This window comes from Bos javanicus, chromosome 1, assembly GCF_032452875.1.
Source record: "Bos javanicus breed banteng chromosome 1, ARS-OSU_banteng_1.0, whole genome shotgun sequence".
Lineage (NCBI taxonomy): Eukaryota > Metazoa > Chordata > Mammalia > Artiodactyla > Bovidae > Bos > Bos javanicus.
In genome coordinates, this window is record NC_083868.1 from 45,008,061 (window position 1) to 45,034,622 (window position 26,562).

Consider the following 26,562-nt stretch of genomic DNA (forward strand, 5'->3'; position numbering starts at 1 on the left):
TCTTCCATTTGTTTTCCATCACCTTCATCTTTCCTGCATGCTGTATTAGCTCCCTGTTTGCAGTACCTCTCCCATGTGCCACTTTGCAGCTTGATACTAGATTCTTCCTCCCAAAGTGTAACTCCAATTTCATTCTCTAGCTCTTAGACTTTCAGAATTGCTCCACTTCCTATAAATGTCTCTGCCTACCCCCACCTCCTTTCTCACACTTTTGTCTGTTTCCTTGGTCCACATTCTCAGCACAAGTGTTTGAAATTATTTATTTAGGACATAAGCTCCATACCAGTAGAAACTGTTTATCTTTTACTTCCAGAGCCCCCAAAATAGTCCGTGTTAATGACTGATTTTATGCATCAACCTGGCCACAAGGTGCCCAGGTATGTGGTCAAACATTATTCTGGGTGCTTCTAAGAGGGTTGGGTTTTTGGCTGTTGTTGGTGGTGATGAAATTAACATTTGAATCAGTTTTACTGAATGAAGCAGATTGCCTTCCCTAATCAGTTGAAGACCTGAATAGAAAAAAAGATTGACCCTTCCTTGTGCAAGAGGGAACTTCAGGGTTCCCTTGAGCTTGGACATTGATCTTTCCTGCTTTTGGACTTGCACTGGAGCATTGGCTCTTTTGGGGTCTTGAACTTGCCAGCTTTCACACTGGAATTTATACTGTCAGTTCTATTGGGTTTCTGGTTGTTGAGTGCAGATCTTGGGACTTCTCAGCCTCTATAATTGCATGAATCTGTTCCTTTTTATAAATTTCTGGTTCTGTTTCTCTGGAGAGCCCCATGAAATACCTATATATTTTGGTTCTAGGGTAGAGTACTGCTGTAACAAATACCAAAAATGTGAAAGTGACTTTGGAATTGTGTGATGGGTAAAGGCTGAAAAAGTTTTGAGGCATGTGCTAGAAAAAAGCCGAGATTGCTATGAAGAAACTGTTGATAGATATGAGGACATTAAAGGTGTTTCTGGTGAGGGCTCAGAAAGAAAAGAGCCAAATAGGAGACAAAACTTCCACATGAATAGTCGTGGAATGTTGGTAGAAATATGAATGATAAAGGCCATTCCAGTAAGATCTCAAGTAGAAATGAGGGAAAGGTTATTAGAAATTGGAGCAAAGAGATCTTTCTTGTAAAGCGTCCAAAAAAACTTGGCTGAATTGTGTCCCAGTGTTTTCTAAAAATTAGAAGTGTGAGTGATGATTGGCTATTTAGCAGAGGAGATTTCTAAGCAAAGTATTGAAGGTGTGCTGTAGGTAGTCCTTACTATTTATAGTAAAATGTAAGAGAAGCAAGATGAATTGAAGAAGAAACTTTAAATAAAAAGGAACTAGGAGATTTGGAAAATTCTGAGCCTTCTGCAGAAAGAGAGAGAGAGAAAGCTTATTATGAAGAGAATACTAGGATGTGGCCGAAAGACTATTTGATGGATCATTAGTACAACTTATGGACTTAATTGTCAATATCAGTAGAAGCTAGGAATAGAAACAGGATTTTATCAGCAGAAACACTGCCAGCTGGAACTAAAGAGGACCTCCCAAAATAGGATGGAATGAAGAAGGCTGTTGTAGTTTGGGGCTTTTATAGGATAGGACCATACAATTATTCAGCTGTGAACTTGCTTTATGTTCAGGAAAAAGGAAAGATGCTAAGGGCTGTTCAGATAGCAGGGCTACCATGCCTACCATGGATCCAGGGGGCAGGGCCACCAGGGTGTGTCTGCCCAGTGCCGTAGAGACAGGACCACCCTTGCAGAGAGCTGCATGAGCAGGGCCACCTTTTACTCCAGGCTGTGGAAGTGACACTGCCACCCCTGTGGGCCTGGAGGGCAGAGTATCAAACCAAAGAGGGTTATTACTGAGCTTTAAGATCTAATGCAATTTGCTTTGCTAAATTTGTACTTGCTGTGGACCTATCAGCCCTTCTTTCCTATTTTTTCCCTTTTGGAATGGACATATCTGTAATATGCCTGTCATTGTACACTTCACCCTTGAACAGTGGGGGGTTAGAGGTGCTGCCCCCACCCTGTACAGTTGAACATCTGAATATGACTTTAATGTTGGCTCTCCCTCCATGTGTGTGGTCCTGTACCACAGATTCAATTACCTCTGAAGAGTTGTGCTGTGCTTAGTCGCTCAGTCATGTCCAACTCTTTGCGACCCTATGGACTGTAGCTGGGCAGTCTCTGTCCAAATTGCCATGCCCTCCTCTAGGGGTCTTCCCATCCCAGGAATCAAATCCAGGTCTCTTGCATTGCAAGCAGATTCTTTACTATCTGAGCCATCAGGGAAGTCCAAGAATACTGGAGTAGGTAGCCTGTCCCTTCTCCAGGGGATCTTTCCAACCCAGGAATTGAACTGGGGTTCTTGCATTGCAGGCAGATTCATTACAGCTGAGCTATCAGGGAAGCACCATAGTGTTACACATATTTATTGAAAAAAACCCATGTGTAAGTGGACCTTCACAGTTCAGAACTCTTTTGTTCAAGGGCCATTTATATTGTGGAAGCATGTAACATGTCTGGTTTTCTAAGTTCATAACTGGAGAGGAATTTTTGCCTCAGGATGAATCATGTCTCAAGATCTACTCATACCTGATTTATATGATATTTAAATGAAACTTTGCACCTTAGATTTCTGAGTGGATGCTGGAATGAGTTAACTTTGGGGGCTGTTGGGATGGAATTAATGTATTTTGCATGTGACAAGGATGTGAATTTTGGATGAGAAGGACGTTAGTCTGGGAGGGATGGCTTGTTGTTCAGTCACTCAGCTGTGTCTGACTCTGCAACCCCATGAACTGCAGCATGCCAGGCTTCCCTGTCCTTCACCATCTCCCAGAGTTTGCTCAAACATGTCCATCGCGTCGGTGCTGCCATCCAACCATCTCATCCTCTGTCATCCCCTTCTCCTGCTTTCAATCTTTCCCAGCATCAGGGTCTTTTCTAATGCGTTGGCTCTTCACTTCAGGTGGCCCAAGTATTGGAGCTTCAGCTTCAGCATCAGTCCTTCCTGTGAATATTCAGGGTTGATTTCTGTTAGGATTGATTGGTTTGATCTCCTTTCAGTCCATGGGACTCTTAAGAGTCTTCTCCAACACACCACATTTTGATAGCATCAGTTCTACAGCCTTTTTTATGGTCCAACTCTCACATCCATTCATGACTACTGGAAAAACCATAGCTTTGACTATACAGACCTTTGTCAGCAAAGTAATGTCTCTACTTTTTAATATGCTGTCTAGGTCAGTCATAGCTTTTCTTCCAAGGAGCAAGTGTCTTTTAATTTCATAGCTGCAGTCACCATCTGCAGTAATTTTGGAGCCCAAAAAAGTAAAGTCTGAAACTTTCCTTTGTTTCTCCATCTATATGGCATGAGGTAATGGGACCAGATGCCATGATCTTAGTTTTTTGAACGTTGAGTTTTAAGCCAGCTTTTTCTCTCTCCTCTTTCACCCTCATCAAGAGGCTCTTTAGTTCCTCTCCACTTTCTGCCATTTGGGTGGTGTCATCTGTATATCTGAGGTTATTGGTAGTAGACTGCTATAATCAAATATCCTAGACTTGTTGGGTTAATGAACAGAAATTTATTCCTTACAGTTCTGTAAGCTGGGAAGGCCAAGATCAAGGTTCTGGCCAGTCAGGTTTCTGGTGAGGGCTCTATTCCTGGCTTGCAGGTGTCAATCTTCTTGCTGTGTCCTCAGGTGATTTTCTTTCTTTCGTTCTTCTTTGTTTATTTTTCTTCCTTTTTTCCTCACTCTTGCCCTTGCTCTCCCTCCTTCCCTTCCTTGCTTCCTTTCTTTCTCCTTTTTTTTTTCTCAAGGTGGAGAAAGGTACAAGCTCTTAAGTGTCTCTTTTTATAAGGACACTAATCCCAGTGGACCAGGGCCCCACTCTCATGACCTCATCTAATTTTAATTACATCTCAAAGGTCCCACCTCCAAATATTATCACATTGGGGGTTAGGGCTTCAATATATGATTGATGGGGAGGTGGATATTCAGTATAGAGCAGGCACTCAATAGAAGAGGCACTCAGTAAAGATTTTTTAAAGTAAACTATATTAAAGGGCGTCAAAGAAGGAGAAAGTAGCATTCAAGATTGAGTTGGTAGAATGTAGCTTTATTTAAGACAATACTGAGTAGCTGCTATATGCAGGCTTTCCTTTAAAACCCTAAAATACTTTTCTGGAACTTTCTAAAACATGTCACTTTCCTACTTGTTTTTAAGAATTGTACTTGCCCTGCTTCATCGACTGGACTTTAAGCATCTCAGATCAGGATCTATATCTGATTTATTTTGTGTTCTATATAGTGCCTAACACAGTGTCTGCTCTAATGCTATGTGTCAGAACAAAGGAATATGTTTTCTCTGTTTACTTTGGATTACACAAAACTTTATGTTTCTTCTTCACAATTACCACATTGCCACAATTTTTTTGTTTTCATGTGTGCTCCCCATACTCAATTTTAAGATTGTAAAGGATGGGGACCGTTAATCTAATCATCTTTGTACTCCCACATCTATTATGGGGCTGGGCACATAATGATTATTTGTTAACATTTATCTATTGAACATGATACCTGAAATATGGTCAGTGCTGAATAAAGAGTTAATGAAGTATTTGTTGGACAGTTTCCTGATTACTGCTTTATCTCCATTCCTGTTGCTAGCATTGATGGTCTGGTGCCACATTGCTGGTCAAGACCACTGGCAGAGCTGGGAAACCAACTCAATTGCTGCAGCTGCTGCCATCACCAGAAATTGTCTGCTTGCATCACCACCATCATCACGGTTACTAGTTCCTGGTCCCAAGCCTGCTGTATTCACTGCTACCACCTCCACCACTGCAGTTCCTTTCCCTGGGACCTGATTAACTTGTCCTTCATATTCTACTCATATATAGAAGTCCTTGTTTCTTCCGAGCCCTCCTGCTATTAATTTTTCTCCATTCTTAATGGTTTCTCCTTTATTCAGCTTCCATCAGAGCATCAGTTGAGTGGGTGGTACTACTTTACTTCTCAGGGGGAATGTCACTTTAATGATTCAATCAAGTAGTTGCTCTTTTTGCTGTCAAAGGAAGCCTTTGTATTATCTTCAGGGAACAATCTGAAGAACAGTCTGCAACAACCCTAGATCCTCTCCTTAGCTGTGATGTTAGCTCATATTTATACTTTGTGCATTCATTTGCCACCTTTCTGCCCACTCACACAGATTCCTAAGATCTTTGCATCCTCGTCAACTTGGTTCATTGCCGCCCACAAGAATTTGTGTCATTTGCAAATATAGAAATATTTCCTTGTACTTTATAAAGGTATTGCATATAGGTTATACTAATTGCGCCTTGTGCAAGGAAGCTGGAAGAAGTGGAGGCTGAGATCCAGCCTGCACTTTGTTCATCTCAGTCTCATGTCAGACTGTGGCTAGGAAAAAAGGTATTCCTTTTTCTGATTTGCATGAAGATGCTGGCCCATCACTAAGTGATGGGCCCTTGGTGGAGTATCTACCCATTTTCTAATTCATTCCTATTAGACTAGTAACCCTTGTTATGCAGACCTGCTCTTAGCATTGGTCTAGTACTGAACCTGAGATCCTCTGTGCTATACTCACCTGTCTTTACCTTTTGTTGTTTTTCCTAACCACTGGGAAATTGCCTCAATTCCAATAATGAGGAGGAGACTCAATTTTGTTAAATTATGAAAAAATGTAAAACCATAAAAATAGTTTATATATCTGTGTTCCAGTTATCTGTTGCTGCTTGACAGACTGTCCCAAGTGGTAGTGATTTCTGCTGTTCTGTGCTAAGTTTCTTCACCCCTCTCCAACTCTTTGTGACCCTGTGGACCATAGCCTGCCAGGTTCCTCTGTCCGTGGGATTCTCCAGGCAAGAATACTGGAGTGGGTTGCCTTGCCCTCCTCCAGGAACTCTTCCTGACCTAGGGATCGAACCTGTGTCTCTTATGTCTCCTGCTTTGGCAGGTGGGTTCTTTATCACTAGAGACACGTAGGGAACCTGGACTCATTTGAGACTATCAGGTGGAGCACCTTCTTGTGGTCTTACCAGCGTAGGAGTCAGGGTAGTCAGACTTCTGTGACATCTCATGGTTCCCAGTGAGTGTGCCCTAAGAGTTGCAGGCAGAAGTTGCAAAGCTTTCCAAAACTTCACTTCTACTACGTTTTGTGGGTCAAGCCTGTTAGCAAGACCAGCACAGATTCATGGGGAAGTGAATTAGACTGCAACTCTCAATGGAAGAAGTAGCAAAAAGTTGCAGTTATTTTTAATATACCATGATCTTCTAACTAGATTTAACCAGAGTTGTATTTTGCCCTATCTACTTGTGATCCAATTAGAAAACATTTTCATTATAGAACCTTGATAAAGATCATCTGAAAGTCTAAATAAACATATCTAAGAGTGAAACATTAGTATTCTTTTTGAAGTTAAGAACCAGTCAAGCTTTTTAGGTTTATTACATGTTACTGAAGGTGTTAATAAGACAAAATAAATAAATAAAAGAATAGTGGAAAGGAAGAAGTAACTTTTTATTATTCACAGACAATATGTCTCCAAATTGAAAGTCCAAGAAAATCTATAATCTAGATCTAAAAAAAAACAGTTCAACAACATTGTGGATAAAAGGATAGCACTGTTCTTAACCTGATTTCTTGTGCTTTCTGAACTATTGACTGTTTTGTGATTCTCTGATTCTTAGATCTAACAGATGGCCTTTTACTTTCTTCTTCCTTCAGCGTGGACAACTCATAGTTGGTTGTGTGACCCCACCCCTTCCACTTGGGGGTGGGGGACATCTTGTATCTATTGTAGAGTTGTCCATGGATGATTTCATTTAGAGGTTGCTCTGTTGGTTTTTCTGTGGGAATTCAGAGAGATTGAAAAGCTATGCTATCTTTATTATTATATTCCAAGAATATCTGTAGTTTAATAGCGTTTTGATCTAGTCGCTAACCATTTAGAGAACTTTTTCTTGGTAGCAGTAATTTTTCATTTTACTTTTACAATGAAATAGTTATAGAAGCTGCAAATAAATGTATATGGAGGTCTCACGTACCTTACACCCCCACCTTTCCCAATATTGACAACTTTCATAACTATAGGGCAATATCAAATGAGGAAATTGACATAGATATAATCTGGAGAACTTATTCAGATTTCACCAGCAATACACACAAAGAACTTGGTGAAATTTTAACACATGTATAGCTTTGTGTGACTACCACTGTTTTTTATAGAGAGGTTGATTTGTTGATTTTAGGACTGGTTCACATGACTGTGCAAGCTGGTAAGTCCAAAATCTGCAGGGTGGGCTCGCAGGCTGGAGACCCCGGAGGAGGCAATACTGTAGTTGAAGTCTAAAGGCAGTTTGCTGGCACAATTACATCCTGTTCTGAGAAGTTCAGTCTTTTGTTTTATTCAGGCCATCAACTATTTGGATGAGACTTATCCATAGAATGGAGATCAATCTACTTTACTCAAAGTCCATTGACTTAATTTTAAATCTCATCCAGAAAACACTCTTCAGAATATTTTTTTGAAGAAGAAACATCTGGAATACTTTTTGACCAAATATCTGGGCACCATGGGTTAACCAAGTTGATAAATAAAATTAACCCTCACACTATATTTTGGTTTTGTCACCAAATATTTTATTCTGAGAAGTTGCATGTGTCATTAAGTCCTGTGATTTTTTAAATGACTGACTGCAAAGAATTCCATTATATGAGTATGTCATAATTTATTAGCCTGATCTTCAAATTCTATTCTTAAGATAGTTCCACATTATTGCTGTTTAAAATAATGTTATGGTAAACAAATATCCTTTGTATGAACCTCTGATTATATACTTACCATACTTAGAAGTGAAATTTTTTAGTCAAGGGATGAGAATATTTTTTATAGCTTCTTAATACACCTTGCAATATTTCTTTTCAGAAAGGCTGTGTTCAGACTAGTAGTATATGGCATTTGATCCTCAGAAGAGATTGTTCTAGAGCTTCATTAAAGTTTTTCTTTTTAATATTCTGAAGATTTCCCATTGTCTATTGACTCAAAATTTAATTTTTCCAATTTATTTTTCTAAATGTCTTAAGTATTTTGTCACAATTTCTGTTAAATGTTTGGCGATCCACTTCTTTATTTTACATTGCACAACTGAGACTCACAGGGAATTCCCTGGAAATCCAGTGGTTAAAACTCCGAGCTTCCACTGCAGGGGCACAGGTTCAATCCCTGGCCTGGGAACTAAGATCCCATGTGCTACTCGGTGTGACAAAAAAAGAAGAAGTCAGGCTCACAGGAGTCTAATTCCCCCAGTTCTTCTCTGGAGCACTTTTTATGGGGAGGCTTGTGGACACAAGAGGAGGTGCTAAGGCACTACCCTTAAACTGTGTGAAATTGCAGTTAATAAATGGGAGGAAGTCTTTTCTGAAGTAGGACACACTGGTGAGCTGAACTGATAAAGTTTTTTACAAAGTGGTAAATTTTAACAAATAGTGTGTTTAATCTTTTATAGAGTAATAGGTGCTCAGAGATCAATAAGATCTTGAGAAATCATACAATTAATAATACTCCTGGAGACAAAGCCGCAGAGATTCCATCTCTGGCAGATGAGAATAAATGCTGTCTCTAACGGTCTCTTGTGAAACAGGTGAGATATTGTTTTTTAAAAACCTTTTACAACATCTAAAAACTTGGAGTGTCATAAAGTCTCATTAGCCAAAGTCCTGCAGAACTTAATGATGCTTAATACCAAAGTAACTGGATATTTATACAACCAATATTCTAGTAGGCAAACCTCTGAAAACATACCTTCTTTCCCTCATATATTTTTTTGCATTAGCAGTTGAATACTTTAAAAATAGTTTTCATTATGTAAATTATACAACTTTGTAGAATAAAAAATGATTATGTTGTACCTTCATGTACATGCTTTAGGACACTTGGTTAGGCGACAATCAGTATCTTTGGTAGTCACCTCAAAAGGGTTGCATACTTCAAAGTGTAACTGGATAAGAATCATGGAAATGGATGATATTAGGAAACGTTGCATGCAAAAGAGCATACTGATAATCAGGACATTAAATAGAACACAGCACACAGTGCCAAGTAATCAAGTACTGCCCTCTGGCAAGTGAAAACTATCTCAAAACCATTGATGTACTAAAAAAAAAAGTAGCAGCTTAGCTCTGTACATAGCATTTCTTTTCCAGAGTGAAACTGGCTTGGCAAACTTGAAAGCAGTGTAATGAATAATTCTTCCTTTTAACTGTCAAAAATAAAAAGAAAAAATGAACTAAAAAAAATTAATAGGTAGGGGCTATGGAGAATGAAATAAATAAAGGGAATGAAATGAAATAACAAAAGGAAATAAATGAAAAGAAGAATGAAATAAAAGCAAAATCATCTTTTCATTACTGCAGTCTTCTGAAGCAGCGAATATGAAAGAGGGCACTGCAAAGCCACTTCATTTTTATGCAGGCCAAGGATCATTGTCACTTGGGCACCCTTTATGTCTGATCAGTTTATGAGAACACACGCACTACTGGTGTTCTACCCTCTATGAGAAGATAATTCCTTTCACAATAAGTACAAGAAAAATTAAAAAAGCACACTCAAACTGTCTAGAAAACTGCAGCTGTCTCAGCCACTTGACACTGTGTAAACACTGGCTTGGCAAGGCAGAGCGTTAGAGCAGGGTCAAAAGGGCAGCTCCCTTTGGTCCTGTGCCCCTGGCAGCATCTCCCCAAGGCAGGTGTCCAAACCTCTGCCCTGTCAAGCGGGCAGCTGGGCTCGCAGAGAGTGCTGCATGGCTTCCTCTCAGGCCCTGGCTTCCAGGACAGGACGAAGAGCCATTCTCCCCCAGCTGCTGAGACTTGACGTTTGCTGCGGCTCCTTTGCTGCTAGGTTTGTCGTAAGAAATTTAGGACAGGCAAAGTGGACAACCATCTTTCTCTCACACTTTTAAAGAAATCGGCTTAAGTGGGCGGGTATGGTGGTGAGGGGAGGAAATGGAGATGGACTAATTTCATATAATGGAGGCCGAATATTTTTTCTTTGGGTGGTAAATTTATCTGTTACTTTGGGAAAATTTTTTGGCCACATGTTTGAAGAGTTGTCTTTCCTTCCTGCACTGGGCAGTCCCAGAAAATACCGCCACGTTTGCTGGCTTACTGAAAACTCACAGGGCTCAGCATGTAGCTGTAATCATAGCTAAGATTTATAACAGTGAAAAGAGACAAAGCAAAATCAGCAAAGTGAAAATGCGCTTAGGTCAAGTCTAGAGGAAACGTATCTCAGGCTCCAGAAGTCCTTTCCTAGTGGAGTCACGCACTGTGTGCTTAATTCCTCCAGGAATGAGTTGTAATTACATGTGCCAAGTGTTTCCCCGGGAAGCTCACTGGTGCCTCAGAACCCAAGGCTTTTACTGGAGGCTGGTCATGTAGGCATGCACTGCCTGGCATGTACCAAAACTCTACACTTTCACGAGAAAGGCAGCTACTCAGCATAAATCACATTGGTTGTATAAGCAGTTTAGGCCACTCCTATCAGTTAGAGAAAGATTTTTTTTTCTTTCTTTTTAAATTCAGTATAGTTAATTTATAGTATTTTGTTAGTTTCTGGTATATAGTTTTGTGTGTATATATATTTTTAAATTTATTTATTTTGATTGAAGTCTAGTTGATTTACAGTATTGTATTAATTACTGCTGTACAGAAAAGTGACTCAGTTATACATATATTATATATTCTTTTTCATATTGTTTTCCCTTATGGTTTATTACAGGATATTGGATATAGTTTCCTGTGCTATATAGTAGGACCTTGTTTATTCATTCTATATATAGTAGTTTGCATCTTCTACTTCCAAGCTCCCAATCCGGTCATCCCCTGCCCCCTACCCCGGCAACCACAGTCTCTTCTCTGTGTCTGTGAGTCTGCTTCTGTTTGTAAATAAATTCATTCTTATCATATTTTAGATTCTACATATAAGTGTTATGGTATTTGTCTTTCCCTTTCTGACTTATTCACTTAGTATAATAATCTCTAGGTCCATCTGTGTAGCTGCAAATGGCATTATTTTGTTCTTTTTATGACTAAGTAATACTCCATTGTATATATAAACCACATCTTCTTTATCCATTCATCTGTCAACTGACAGGTTGTTTCCATGTCTTGGCTCTTGTAAATAGTTCTGCTATGAACATAAGGCTACATTTATCTTTTTGAATTATAGTTTTGTCTGGATATATGCCCAGATAGAGAAGGAAATGGCAACCCACTCCAGTATTCTTGCCTAGAGAATCCCATGGACAGAGGAGCCTGGTGGGCTGCTGTCCATAGGGTGGCACAGAGACTGAAGCGACTTAGCATGCATGCATGCATTGTAGAAGGAAATAGCAACCCACTCCAGTGTTCTTGCCTGGAGAATGCCAGGGACAGAGAAGCCTGGTGGGCTGCCATCTATGGGGTTGCACAGAGTTGGACACGACTGAAGCGACTTAGCAGCAGCAGCAGCATATGCCCAGAAGTGGGATTGCTGGATCATATGGCAACTCTAGTTTTAGTTTTTTGAGGAACCTCCATATTGTTTTCTTTAGTGGCTGCACCAATTTATGTTCCCACCAACAGTGTAGGAGGGTTCCAGTTAGGGAAAGTTTTACATCACTACAGAGGATGGGTGGCCAGCCAAGTTCCCAGATACCAGGTAAGGGCCAACCTTGCAAGGAGTCCTTTCTAAGGATAGGCAGCATCAGACTACTGTGTTACCTTTTTTTCTGCAGCATCCACCTTCTTGCTCAAGGCATTTTTAGAGCAAAATTATTATCGGTAGGACCCATGCAGTAGGATGAAAGCATCCTGCAATATTGACTTTTCATTATGGCCCTCCAGGGATCCTGGATTTAGCCAATATAAACAAATCCTATTAAAAATAAAGGTCAGTCTTAGAAAGCTAGGTGGCTTTCTCCTTAAGTTTTATATTAACCTTTTCTTAACCTGGCCTGAGCCATCAATTTAGGCACAACACAATTCTGGTAAGTTGAGGTGGTCCATGATAGTCAAGGTACGCATACAAGAAATAACAATTCCAGAGAGCACCCTTGGAAACAAAAAGTGTGCACTTGTTAAGTCACACCAATGAAGGCACACATTAGTCAGGCAAAACAGGTTAACGGGGCCTCCAGTGTGGCTTCCCACTGTGAGTCCTTATGCCTCAGGGCTTTCTGTCCAGTCCAAATAATTCAGTTGCGTTCCTAGTTTTATTTATTTATTTAGGTGGCACCATGCAGCATTGGGATCTTAGTTACCCAACCAGGGGTTGAACCCATGCCCCCTGCAGTGGAAGCTTGAAGTCCTAACCACTGGACTGCCAGGAAAGTCCCGAGTCCCTAGTTTTGGAAGCATTTCCAGGAGGAAGGCAGTTTCAATCAGTTTTGCTTGTCTTTGACATCAGTTCATTTGCTTCATGAGTGGGAACAGCATCTTCAGGTGTTCTTCCTGGAAACGCAGAAGCTGAGGACATCCCCTGCTGTGTCACAGTCAGCATTGTTAGGTGTGATCATAGGCTCAGCAGTCTGTTTGCATTCAAGACCTCAAAGCATCTTGTGAAGGCAGTACTGTCGTTGAGGAGCAGTTCTTTTGTCTCTCTCTCTGTCTCTGGCTGTGCCAGGAGAGTTATGGGATCTTAGTTCCCTGAACAGGGATTGAATTCTAGGCCCTGGAAGTGAAAGTACAGAGTCCTAACCACTGGACTGCCAGAGAATTCCTCCAGGAGCAGTTCTGAAAGACAGCAGTTATAAAAAGTAGAAATTATTGATGCCCACCTATCCCTGCATCTCACAGGTGTTGGTGTTTTGTTTTTTCTGTGTTATCACTTGATAAGTATGTCTCATGCAGTAATCTTAACTTTACATTTTTTCCCAATCATGTTTTATTCTGATCTAGACTTTTCAGCAGGAAGGGTTAGGAATAAGGAGAGTGTTGAGAATTTAGCTAAGCTACTCCATGCTATTGTGTCTCAACATCCGTTTTGTTTGGCCAAGGGGCCAGCAGTGACCTTAAACGGACAGTAGTCCCCTTAGGTAAACCCATGCCCTAGATGGCAGCTCACAGAATCACAAGGAAATGTAAGTTCCTGATATGACTTCCTCAAAGGCCCTTGCAATCAACAATCTCCCCTGCCTCCCAGTGCCTTCTTACACTCTCTTAGATAAGACCAATGAGACCTTCATGGGACTTATCAAAGCACTGTTTTTCTGGTTTGAACTGACCAATCTGGCCTTAGCCTGGAAACTGCAAAGCACTCCACCCTATAAACTCTAATAAAAACATGTTCCCCAGGCCCTGCTTCTCTCTGTCTGCACTCTGCCTTGACCTGCCCATGGGACCTGTAAGTATTTAATTTTTCTCTATTTTAATTTCTCTTGTGATCTGTTGTTGAAGTGCGGCTCACAACTGACACCTTGCACTCCACTTAATAAGTGTTAATTTAATAAATTCAAACAGAGGAATAGATGAATTTACATAGAAAAACATTTTTAATAAACTTAACCAAAAAGACACATCATGTTCAGGAACTTGTAGGACAAAATCCTGAATTTTCAAGTTTGCAGAATGTGATTTACATAACCCCAATCCCTATCATGCTGATCATTTATTTGGTAAATAGCCTGGAGAAGCTCAATCTCTGTTTGGGGATTTAATGCTAAAAATTCCTAACTAAGAAAGAAAGGTGAGTGAATTAGAATCAGTTACCAGTCCACCATTGTCAATAATGTTATTAGTAAAACCCAAACACAAGTCAATAACTGTGAGATATCCTTGGGAAGAGGGGTGGGAACCCTATCTTTTAGGAGTGGGTGGAGAGGTCCCACTCCCCGTAATGTGCTGTCTCCCAACTTGGAGTTTTGACAGGAATCACAAGTTTCTTATGATTAATCATCTCAGATGCAATTCGTCCCTACATTAGATAGAGTTACTAGCATTTTGGTTTCAGATGGTCCCGTCAGAGAACAAACCCTTTCCCATGGACATCTGCAAATGAACCATGGGGTTCAGTAAGCATCCATAGTGTTTTTATAGTTTATGGCCCCACAAGGTGGAAGGGGAGGATGTCTGACATCTCCCAGAGCCTGGATTCTATTCACTGAGCCTATGCCTGCTTTCAGAAGTTGGAACAGTCTATCGCAATCATTATGTGACATTGCACGCATGCTCAGTCATTCAGTTGTGTCCAGCACTTTGCAACCTCCATGGAGCCACCAGGTTCCTCTGTCCATGGGATTTCCCAGGCAAGAATATTGAAGTGTGTTGCTGTTTCCTCCTCCAGGGGATCTTCCCGACCCAGGGATTGAACCTACATCTCCTATGGCTCCTGCATTGGTAGGCAGATTCTTTACCACTGAGCCACCTGGCAAGCCCCTCAGCCTCCTGTTAGGTCCAGGTAAATAGGATCTCTGAATCCAGGATTCCAAAAAGGACTTTTCTTCTTTAGCAGCAGCAAAGCCAAGAGACTACTGGGTCAGACAGTGAGGTTCCAGGTCCTTTTTATCCTGCCAGACTTAAAGTTCAAATTGAACCACTCAAAAATATGCACATTAGGCTGGAAAATTATCAGCCTCTAAGAATTAGACATCTGATTTTGCAAGAACTTAGCAAATCAAAACCTGACTTTTAAAACTCAAAAGTAGATTTTCCTATAGAGATTTTCTCTCTTTTTATGTTGTCTACCTTTCTCATAGGCTCCAACTGGCAAAAATCTTAGCAAAAATAATCAGCTGTGAGATTTCAATAGCCAGCATTTAAATTTTAACCCATCCACCAGCAACAAAAAGCAAGGATTTTATGTTCTACCAACACCTTTTATTGGGGAGCTTTCCCTGATTTGGGATAATCCCTCTAACATGTATGAAATTATAGGCATATAGTATTTTGCATCAGTTTTTATCATACATCCAGAAGTAGTAGCCACAAAAAAGTCATTTTTTAAAAAAGTCTCTCCATTCTTTCTCTCTCCCTCTTTTTTTCATTGCAAGTTTGTACAACCCCCTCAACACTTTTCAGGATTGGCATTACAGCTGCTGAGAAATCCCAGCTGGAATGTAAGGGGCTGTTGTACCAGATGGAGAAGGCAATGGCAACCCACTCCAGTACTCTTGCCTGGAGAATCCCAGGGATGGGGAGCCTGGTGGGCTGCAGTCCATGAGGTCGCTAAGAGTCGGACACGACTGAGCGACTTCACTGTCACTTTTCACTTTCACGCATTGGAGAAGGAAATGGCAACCCACTCCAGTGTTCTTGCCTGGAGAATCCCAGGGACGGGGGAGCCTGGTGGGCTGCCGTCTATGGGGTCACACAAAATCGGACACGACTGAAGTGACTTAGCAGCAGCAGCAGCTGTACCAGAGGACAGAGTATTGCTTTTCCCTTCTCCTTTATTTCTGGTTTATCTGAAGCTTGCTTTAGCCTTGGCACTGATAATCTTTTCCCCTCCCACTGGGAGGAGAGAACAAAACCCTAAGGCATCATCTAGGTTGCAACTGCAATTTTTAATCTTGTCACTTTAGCTACCATTGCCAAAAGCAATCAATACTTTCAATGAGCAGATTCTCCTGGACTTGCCTGTATCATTTTGAAATTCCATAGTTAATCTTTACCTTTCACAATAGACATCATCTCTGCTGATGTTTCATACCACAGATGACTAGGTAACCAGTTTGCATCAAAAGTTTATTATGATGTCCCCTTTATCCTTTTTCCAGACACTGCTTTAGCAATATTTCAGTGAGTTGGGGTTGTTTTAGTAAATCCCACTTTTGACACCAACTGCCACCCCCTAGTTCAGGGATTTGCTGGAATAATCCACAAGACTCGTCACATAATTGTACTTGTGGATAAAATTTATTGCACTGAGAGGATATAAAATCAGAAAGGGAAAGACATATTGGGTGAAGTCTGAAGGATACCAGGAATAAGCCTCCAAAATTCCCTTTCCATTTCACTCCCATAAGATGTGCTTAATTTTACCAGCAGTTAGTGTGAAATAACATGTGTGAAACATTGTTCAAATGCTCATTAAAGACTTAATGCCCAGGGTTTTTACTGGGTACTGGTCATGTAGGCAGCTTCCTGTGAACTGAGTGTCTGTGGTCCTCCAAAGTTCTTGTGTTAAAGCTTGATCTTTATTGTGAGAGATGTATTTGGAGATGGAGCCTTTTGGAAGATAAGTAGATCCTGAGGGTGGAGTCTTGGGAATGGGATTAGTTCTTTTGTGATAATTTTATATGTCAATTTTACTGGCTATGGGGGCACCTACACTAAACATTATTTTGGGGGATATCTGTGAGGATGTTTCTAGATAAGATTAGCATTTGAATCAGTGGGCTCAGTAAAGTAAATTGGCCATTGTGGGTGGGCATCATACAATCAGTTGAGGACTGGCATAGAACAGAAGGCAAATGAAGGCGAAATTCACCCTTTTTTTCTTTCCTCACTGCTTGAACTGAGCTATCTCATCTCATCTTCTCTGTACTTGGACTGGGACTTACATCCTTGCTTTCCATGGAGGCCCTTGGACTCAGATTGAATTACATCACTTGCTTTCTTGGGTCTCCAGCTAGCAGACTGGCAGATTTCTGGTCTATAATTGCATGAACCAATTCCTCATAATAAATTCATATATGTGTGTGTGTGTGTGTGTATGTGTGTGAGTATAAACAGATACCTTTTTTCTGCACATTTCCAATATCTGAATTGTTTTTGCCTGTGAGGCATTAAGGGCTTCCCAGGTAGCATTAGTGGTAAAGAAACTGCCTGTCAAGATAGGAGATACAAGAGACTCAGGTTCAGTTCCTGAGTTGGGAAAATACCCTGGAGTAGGAAATGGCAACCCACTCCAGTATTCTTGCCTGGAAAAATCTCAGGGACAGAGGAGCCTCAGGGACTACAGTCCATAGGGTCGCAAATGGTTGGATACGACTGAGTGACTGAGCACTTAGGGTGTAAAGGGGAGAGCTCCCTGGTGGCTCAGCTGGTAAAGAATCCGCCTGCAATGCAGGAGGCCCTGGTTCAATTCCTGGGTCAGGACGATCCCCTGGAGAAGGGATAGGCCACCCACTCCAGTATTCTTGGCTCCCTGGTGACTCAGTTGGTAAAGAATTCACCTGCAATGTGGGAGACCTGAGTTCAATCCCTGGGTTGGGAAGATCCCCTGGAGAAGGGAAAGGCTACCCACTCGAGTATTCTGGCCTGGAAAATTCCATGGATTGTATAGTCCATGGGGTCACAAAGAGTCGGACTCGACTGAATGACTTTCGCACTCAGAAGTGCAAGAGACAGATATTATTCAAAGAGGTTTTAAGATGAAGTCCTAGTTCCTTTTCCCTACAATACTTTGAAGTAATTAGATATTATCTGCTCTGGGTTCTCCACCCCCGCCCAGATTTTTTTTTTTTTCCCAGAAATTGGAAGAAAACACAGTTTTGTCTTAAGAGAAACAGAAAAAAAGAAGTCCATCCATTGTCATCTTTTGTGGACAAACCTGGTTCTGTTTCCCCAAGGAAAATAATTATCTGATTTCTTTCTTTAATGACAGAGACAACCAACAGTGATGACATAGAATTATATATTTTCCTTTCTCATCTGGGTCACAGAGAAGCCTCCATTCTTTAATAAAAATATTACAAAGTAACAAGCATGAACCCTATAATTTAAAGCAAAAAATAAAAATATAAGCCATCTTGTGCATTGGTTACTTTCCCTTAGGTAAGTTGTAGAATAGTACTCTAGGAACATTGGTTACAGTTAAGTCAATTTTTACAGCTCAAGGAAGAAACTTTACATGGAAAATGTCCAAGAACGCTTCTATTTATAAATATAAAATTTATCAAAAATTTCATGGAATACTGGCAGAACAGTGGAGAGAACCTGGGCTTACTTCTTGCTTCAAACTTGGCTATGCTGCTCAGAAGTAATTTCACCTTGGGAAAGTGATGATCTATGAATTAAATTTCCTCATCTATAAAATATGATGAATATACCCCAAGCACAGGGTTGTTAATAATGAAAATAACATATGTAAGATACTTGACTCCATACCTGGCACAGAGTAGCTCAATAAATGTAATATTCTCCTTACCTTGAGGAAGAAAAAGCCTACTAAGAGAGACTCTAATGTTCATAGAAACTCTATTAATAACAGCACCAAATGGAAACAACCCAAATATGACAGCCCCAAAAGACCATCAATAATAGACTGAATTTTTAAAAAGTTGGAGAATCATACTGTACAATACTATGTAGCATGAACCACTGTTACTATAAAAGTGAGGATAAATCTCACTAACAATTTTGTGACACAGAATAATACATACTATATAATTCCATTGCAAAGTCAAAACCAGGCAAAATTAATCTACAGTGATAGACGTCAGAAATCTTAACCTTTTGGAGGGAGATGAGATTAGAATGGGAAAAGAGGGAGACTGCCAGGGTGCTCGAAATGTCTTCACCTGAATAGTTGTGGTCATTAGAGGGGTATATGTGTGTACAAATTCATCAGACCGTACACTTAAGATTTGCACATTCCTTTACCTTTGTACATGTATAAATAGCACATCAAAAAAAAACCTTCTTTTTGCCCCAGGAGCTAGATTTTATATCAGTATCAAATTTATTTATTAGGAGAATCTGGCTGTAGATATGACATACCAATAGCCGGCTATCTTGCAGGCTGCAGTCTGTCCCTTGTAAGTGGCCCCGTTTTAGAGCTGGCCTGGAGCTGACAGGCATATTATGAGGGTCATGCTCTATCACCATTGACAGCTGGAGAGGCCATCACATGCCATCAGCAACAAAGCACAGGGAAAACCAGGCAGTGGACTGTACTTCCCACCCTTCGGCTGTGAGGCACAACCCCAGCAATGGAAGGATTAAAAAGCCTCTCAATTTAAAAAGACAGGGGGAGGGGAGGGGAATGTGGGCTGCACAATTTATAAATAGACATTACCAGAGGCTGCCTGATTGTGAAGTGGTTGTTTAGTAAATCTTTCTCCTTTAAGGATTCCATTATCAGAAACCATTTGAAAACATCATTCGTTTTGTCTCTTGGGGAGATCCTGGGTTTCATCGAGTCAGCCCTGTTGGGTGATATTTCTCTCTGCTAGATTTAGGGACAGGCCTTGGATATTCTGAAGCGCCTTTACATGGAGCACAAAGATGATGATGATGATGATGATGTGTCTTTTGCCAAATGGATGAGCAGCTTCTGGGGTCACAGCTGGATAGAGGAGGATGAGCGAGGACTCCGGGACCGCCGTGGATCACAAGACGCCAGTTACAGGAAAAGCTCCCTGCCCTGCCCAGTGAGTTGTACAATGGAACCAGGGGAGAACCAAACTAGGGGAGGGGGCTTTCTCTTCGATTTTTTTGAGGGTCCTATGATACAGTTTTCTTTGGTTGAAATGAGTACTTCCAAACCTTTTTTTATACTCACAAAAATCCCTTTTATCATTTTATCTTGTCCTCCAAAGGACCTGATTTTCATCTATTAAGTAATGATTCCTTCATTTTTAGCAACCTAAGATATATTTAACTGCTACTCGGAGCTCCTGATAAGCCTGGGATAATCCTATTGAGAGGTAATATAATTCAAGCCAAAGGAAAGAAACCTGATGTTATAGTCTGTGTAACACTGGTGTGGATCACTGTTTGATTTCCAGCAGTCTTTTTGAAATACTGAAAATAGCTCCACTATTTGGTGGCATCTAAGGAATTGGGGATTCTACTTAATAAGTCACTACCCCTGATCAATTTGATGTACTCTTTCTTCAGGTTCTCATTTAGTTTCCTGGTGGGAGAGAAAGCCAACATTCTACCACTCTCAGCACTGTTTTTCCATGGCTAGGCAGGGGACAGGAGAGCTCTTGAGAGGGAAATAGGTGGACCTGACCAGGTGTGGACTCGGCAGTGGGTACACGTGCACTTAGAATTCCAGCTACCAGAGAATATTTCCCCAACCCCCTGCTATGCTAACTCCAGAACCAAATAAGTTTCAGGGGTGATGTTATTTTATTTTTAGCTCTGAAGTTCCCAGAAGCATAATGTATGTGAAGTATATTAAAGCATGTAAAGCAGTCTTATACTCCAAATGGTCAGCAAGTTTGAGGAATGAGACCTCTTTGAGACACAAATATTTGAAAATACTTCTCTTAAAAAGCATAATCAGGGACCAAGGGAGCATTTCAACACTTCACTGAACTCCAGGTTCTTTAAGTGAAAAAAGACAGAGGTTGCACTTGATGATCTACAAGAACCCTTCCAGTCTCACTTTCCATAATTCTGTTATAAAATAAACCCTTGCTTATTATGCTCATGTTTTAATCTTTTATGGCCCACACTGAGGGAGGTATTCATAATGTGTGAACCAGGAATATGACTAGTGTTTAGCCAAACAGCAAGAACCAGGGAGAAACAAAGAGAAAAAAAATGAGTTTCACTGTTTATCACAACAGCCCTTTGGAGCCACCAAAATATGAAAACAAATAAACATGACATAAAATAATAGTTTCTTGAATAGATTTTAGCATTTATTAGACTTTAAAAACTAGGATGATCTACCTTATTTAGAGAGTCCACTTGTGGGTTGCAATGTTGTTTGCCTTAAACTATTGGAGAATAGCAGAATTTCTTTGTATAACATTTCTAAAGAGGATCCATCTATCTTTTCCTGCTCACACTGGCTTTGGGCATCTGCCCGAGTTAACCTGTTTCGATTCTCCGAGTTGACAATTCCATAATTAGCAGACTAGCATGCAGAAAGCATGTGTTTATTTAAGGAAACAAAAGCACAGGCGAAACATGACGACCTAACTGAGCAGAGAGAGCACGAAACACAGAGCGCAGACTGGGGGACCCCGGGCAAAAGAGGCAGAGTCCTGGAGGATGGAGGGCCTGATTCCTCATCCCTCCTCACACAATGCCTGTGTTTCTGAAGTGAATCTGTAGTTGGATACTTAACTTTTCCTGACTCTAAAATGTGCTCAAATTTTTCTTACTTTGGAGATATGAGAACAATTAGGTTTTCAAGTTCTGTGTTTTGCTTTGAGCTCAGACACAACTTAAAAGAAAAAAGCTTACTCTTAGCCTTATCTTTTTTTTTTCTCTCCCCACTGCTCCACTCAAAGGCTTCTCCCCTGTTGCAACCTGTTAGTAGCCTACATCCATCAGTTTTATATTCACGTGAAGAATTTTCCCCTTATTTGCTATTTGCATGTGGTTTCCACTATAAGTCTTCAGCCTCACGATTCTTACAAAACCATAGTGATGGAACATTAAATCATTACACATATTTATCGAACACCGATTGTGCGCCAGTTGTTGTTCAAGGCACAATAGGATTACAGGGGAAAAGAAGACGTATATGGCGTCTGTGCTTGTGGCGTGTCCAAGCTGGTGGAAAATACAAATTCGGCAGAAAGAATGAGGTAGACAAGGTATAAAGCTTGCTCCATCTTAGAGAACACTGCTACTTTTGGCTTCTACTGATAGTAGAAGAGAGGAAACAAGTCCATGGAGCATTATGATAAAAGCTCCCCTGTAGAATTGTCACTGATCCCTGAAATTTATTACTAATTTCTTAGATATAGAGAACACACACGACTTTTTGACAAGACTGATTATAATCTGTGATTGCTGATTTAAATCAAATTAAAAATCTAACTTTACTGTCTTGAGGTGCTTGTGTGAAAAAAAATTTTTTTTTTTCGTCTTTCTCATTATTGAACAAATCTTCCTCCCTCCATTGTCACACGGATACAAACTTGAAGTAGAAAAATCTCCATATCCCTTATTTATTCTACTCACTGAAAGTGAATTGTAAGTAGTTGATTTGACTTTCTAGTCATCTTCAGATTAATGTGGTTCTCTTAGCCTTGTTCTACACAGTTAGGGCCTAGTGGAAGTGAGGATTATGCTGAATGATAGACCTCTTCCAGGGGGAACTGAGTTCCCTGGCCTTGGGCTTTCTCAGTGCTTCTTCGATGCTCACATAGGCACAACATGTGCTAGTCCACATCATATCATTTGAGGGGGTTCAAAATAAACCTCTTACCTATCTGTACCCCAAGGGATTTTTTTTTCTTTTTAACAACAATCACCTTTAACCAATTTTATATTCTGTCTTTATAGTCTCAATTTAAAACTGCAGAAGTGAAATGAAGTGAAAGTCGCTCAGTCATGTCCGACTCTTTGTGACCCCGTGGACTGTATCCCACCAGGCTCCTCTGTCCATGGAATTCTCCAGGCCAGAATACTGGAGTGGGTAACTGTTCCCTTCTCCAGAGGCTCTTCCCAACCCAGAGATCGAACTCAGGTCTTCCGTTTTGCAGGCAGATTCTTTACCATCTGAGCCACGAGGGAAGCCCAAGAACACTGGAGCGGGTAGCCTATCCCTTCTCCAGCAGATCTTCCTGACCCAGGAATTGAACCAGGATCTCCTGCATTCAGGCAGATTCTTTCCCAGCTGAGCTACCAGGGAAGAAAACTGTAGAATATATATCTAATTTTAATTTTTTTGACTGACTGACCTAAGGGTTGTTACACACTCTCGCCATTGTAGTATCTCACTTCAGTGGTGGTTCTCCAGCGTTGCTCACTACAGGGGTAGGGTGGGCCTTGGCCCCCTTAGAGGATTTCTCACGCCTGAAACGAGGGGGATGCCCTAAAGTTTCGTGACTAATGTGATTCCTTGTTTTTCAGCTTAAATGTGTATTCTATTTCAAGAGGAGACAAGCTTGATCCAAAGAAATTAGTAATAAATTTCAGGCATCAGTGACAGTTCTACAGGGGAGCATTTATCATTAATGTTCCCTGGACTTGTTTCCTCTCTTCTACTATCAATAGATGCCAAGATAGAGGAATTTCTGGGAAGGCAGCAGAGTGGAGTGAGTAAGAGCGAGGGCTCTGAGGTGCCTCCCAGTGTCTACTACTGGCTGCATAACCTCCCTCTGTCTCAGAGTCCCTCTGTGTGAATGGGATTGATGAAGACAGTGCATACATCATGCAGGTGTTCTTAGGATTCAGTGACTAGTGTGTGCAGTGTGCTTAGAACAGTGCCTGGTACCAAGTAAGCACTTTTTCTCCCCCTCTCCTTTCCACCTGCTCTCCCTCCTCCTCCTCTTTTTCCTATGTGTCAGAGTTTAAATTGTCTTTTAGTTTCCCTAAAGGAGGTCCAGAGGATGGTATCGACCTACCATTTTACCAGTTGAACCTTTTTATCCTGATGCTATTTCTGTATAATGCTAATTGACTAATTTATAAATCTCTTGGCTCTGTTGATAGGCAGTTAATATTCCTCACATAAAATTCATTTAGACTTTCCTAAAGACCTACAAATTATTATTACTTTTGTAATAAGATTTTGTTATAACTGGTACATTGTTTAAAGCCATGTTTCACTTAGAAATAGAATGAACTTGTTGCTGTTGTTGAAGATACAAGTTTGGGATTATTAATCTGATTAAGGGGTTTCCCAGGTGGCTCAGTGGTAAAGAATCAGCCTGCCAAGCAGGAAATGCATATTTGATCCTTGGGTTGGGAAGATCCCCTGGAGAAGGAAATGACAACCCACTCCAGTATTCTTGCCTGGAAAATCTTATAGACAGAGGAGCCTGGCAGGTTCCATTCTGTGGGGTCACAGAGCCAGACGTGACTTAGTCACTAAACAACAACAATAATCCAAGGAAGAGACATCTTATGCTTAAGCATCTCCATAAAGTCACTAGTCATGTAAGTCTTAGACAAGTCTCTTAGCCAAACTAAGATTCATTTTCCTCATCTGTGAAAGGGGAAGAATGACTCCCTTGTAGGATTTGTTCAGAGATTAGAGATAAGGCCTGGTCCCCAGAGAGCCTGACACACACAGTGCACTAAGATTCAACATGGGTCTTAATTATCTCAACACCTGGATCTTTTCCCCGATTATTTCTCATCATGCTCAGGTGCTTGCACTTACTCAGAGGGCAGGAGGGGTACAATTGAAGGGTGATTATAATTAAACCCAGAATAAAAAACTTCAAGTAGTTCTTGGAGTGAAGGTGTTACATAACTATATTTTCAAAAGGCAAGAACCTATGGCTTGGAGTCAAGAGTGCTAGGATGTTTTTGGACAGAAATGGTTTTCTGGCATCCCTGTGAGAAATAGCAAGGTTGTTCAGAGCACTATTTTCTAGTGAGAGCACTATTAACTCCTGGGTGATAATTGCTCCAGCAAGTCCATGCCTGCTGCAGGCTTTGTAGCCTGGGAGCCGGGGAGCCCAGGTCATGAGCTCAGAGTGTGGGGGATCCCATGCCTCACACGAGGACCTGTGTCACAGCACAGGAGATAGATGGATAAGGTTGATCCATGGACGTGGAAGTGACATTCCACACCTTGAAAAAAAAAAAAAAAAGCTTTTGAGGGCATTGATTCAAGTCTTTGTGGGGGAAATTGCATTAGAAGGGCATATAAAATTCCAAAAGTAGAGCTTGCTTACTAAGAAAACATTTTTAAAAGTGGGAAAATTTCCATGTAACCAATTAGAGTGCTTTTTATGTGTGTGTGTTTATTTATTTTTAGTCAAAGGATAATTGCTTTACAGTATTATGTTGGTTTCTGCATTTGAATCAGCCGTAGGTATACATGTTTCCCCTCCCTCTTGAACCTCCCTTCTGCCTCCCTCCCCATCCCACCCCTCTAGGTTGTCACCAAGCCCCAGTTTGAGTTCCCTGAGACATACACAAATTCCCATTGGCTATCTATTTTACATATGGTAATATATGTTTCTATGTTACCAATTAGAGTGCTTTTAAAGCTTGTTTCTCACAAGCTTCCACACCTAAACAGACTAACTGGAAATTTCATCTGACATAAGGAGATATTAAGGGTACACTTTATTTACATTGTGATGGAAACCCATGCCATTTTTTTTATGCCTATCAATGGAAGAGAACATTTGTACAAACACATACATTTCACTCCCAGTCTCACATCTTTTAAATTTTATTTTTTAAGATTTTTGATGTGATAAGAACATGTAACGAGATTTACCCTCTTTGGCAGATTTTTAAGTATACGGTACAGTATTGTTACCTTTAGGCACAATGTTGTACTGCAGAACTCTAGGACTTATTATTTATTTATTTATTTTGGCTGCACCGTGAGGCATGTGGAATCTTAGTCCTCGGACAAAGGGTGGTACCACGCCCCCTGCAGGGGAAGCGTGGAGTCTGAACCAGCGCACTGAAATGTTATACCTGTTAATTAGCAACTGCCCCAGCCCTTGGCACCCACCATTCTGTTCCTTCCTTCTAGGAGCTTGACCATTTCTGATATGTTATATAAGTGGAATCATGAAGTATTTGTCCTTCTGTGTCCCAGTCTCAATTTTTTAGCGTATTATTATTCTTTTTTTACTGACAATATAAGTGATCAGTACAGAAAACATCTGTAGAAAACGTCTACTCCCTGTGTTTTCACGTGGTCTCTCCTCCATATGAGTATGTCCCTGGTGTCTCTCAATTTCTTCCTCTTATAAGAACACTAGTTAGAGTGGATTAGGGCCACCCTGATGGCCTCATTTTAAGTTAATTTTTAAAGGCCCTACCCCTAAATACAGTCACATTGTGAGCTATTCACATGGGGCTTCAATATGTGAATTTGGTGGGGCAGGTTGGGGGGGGAAGGGATGACACAATTCAGCCCATGTGCAATGAGGACCTTATTTTAAGCCTTTTGATTCATATTGTCAACAGCTTTCCAAGAAAGCTGTATCCATTTATAGTCCTGCTACCAGCAAGGAATGACAGTGCCTATCCCCTTGCACTCTTGCTAGTGTTAGTATTATTAAAACAAACAAACAAACAAACAAAACAACTTTTTTTTGCTAACCCAAAAGGCAAAATTGGTTTTCATTTCATTTTAACATAATTTTGACTACTAATAAGCCTAAACAGTTTTCACCACTTGGTATTTCTTTTTCTTTCATTCTTTATACTTTTATTCATTGAATGTATATTTAATAAACTCACGCTGTGAAGGCAGCAAAGTGCTGTGTACTGAGTTTCTAGGAGAGAATGATACGTAGCCCTTGACACGTGGAGCACACAGTCTACTGGAGAAGAGAGACGTGTAACAAAATTAACCAGAAGATCAACGACAGTTGTGAAAAGCGTCATGAAGAAGTATAAGACCTCAGGGAGAGTGTCTAACAGTGCCTCAGGGGCCTGGACCAATCAAGGGGGAAGGCAAGGCTTTCTGAGGGGGGTGTGGTTTCCACTGTGAGTAAAGTGCGATTAGCTGGTGATGAAGTGAAGGGGTGGGGTCACAGCCAGAGGGGACCTCTTGTGAAAATGCCTGTGCTGGCTAGGAGCAAGTGAGCTGGAGGAAGCGACCAGTGAGGCTGTGTCCTTGAAGAGGTGAGGGTGAAGAGATGAAGCGTGATGGCGTATGTTTGTTGCGGTTGTTTTAAGTATGCTGGGTGCTGTGGGGAAAGTGAGTAAGAGTGAACCCAGGATAGC

At 40.8% G+C, this 26,562-nt stretch overlaps 1 protein-coding gene across 14 annotated transcripts in view; it reads left to right on the plus strand.

Annotated features, from left to right (window-relative positions):
• The window catches only part of LNP1 (leukemia NUP98 fusion partner 1), a 42,265-nt gene that overhangs the window by 8,155 nt on the left and 7,548 nt on the right, over positions 1 to 26,562 (plus strand). For 7 of the 14 annotated variants that reach the window (XM_061381687.1, XM_061382054.1, XM_061381452.1 and 4 more), the window contains exons 2-3: positions 13,351 to 13,399; positions 19,173 to 19,370. In XM_061381687.1, the coding sequence (XP_061237671.1) occupies positions 19,212 to 19,370 (159 nt within the window). In that variant the 5' untranslated portion in view covers positions 13,351 to 13,399; positions 19,173 to 19,211. Of the gene's footprint in view, positions 1 to 13,350; positions 13,400 to 18,020; positions 18,911 to 19,172; positions 19,371 to 26,562 lie in introns of those variants that run through there. The other 7 variants (XM_061381779.1, XM_061382216.1, XM_061381529.1 and 4 more) reach the window with 3 other exon arrangements.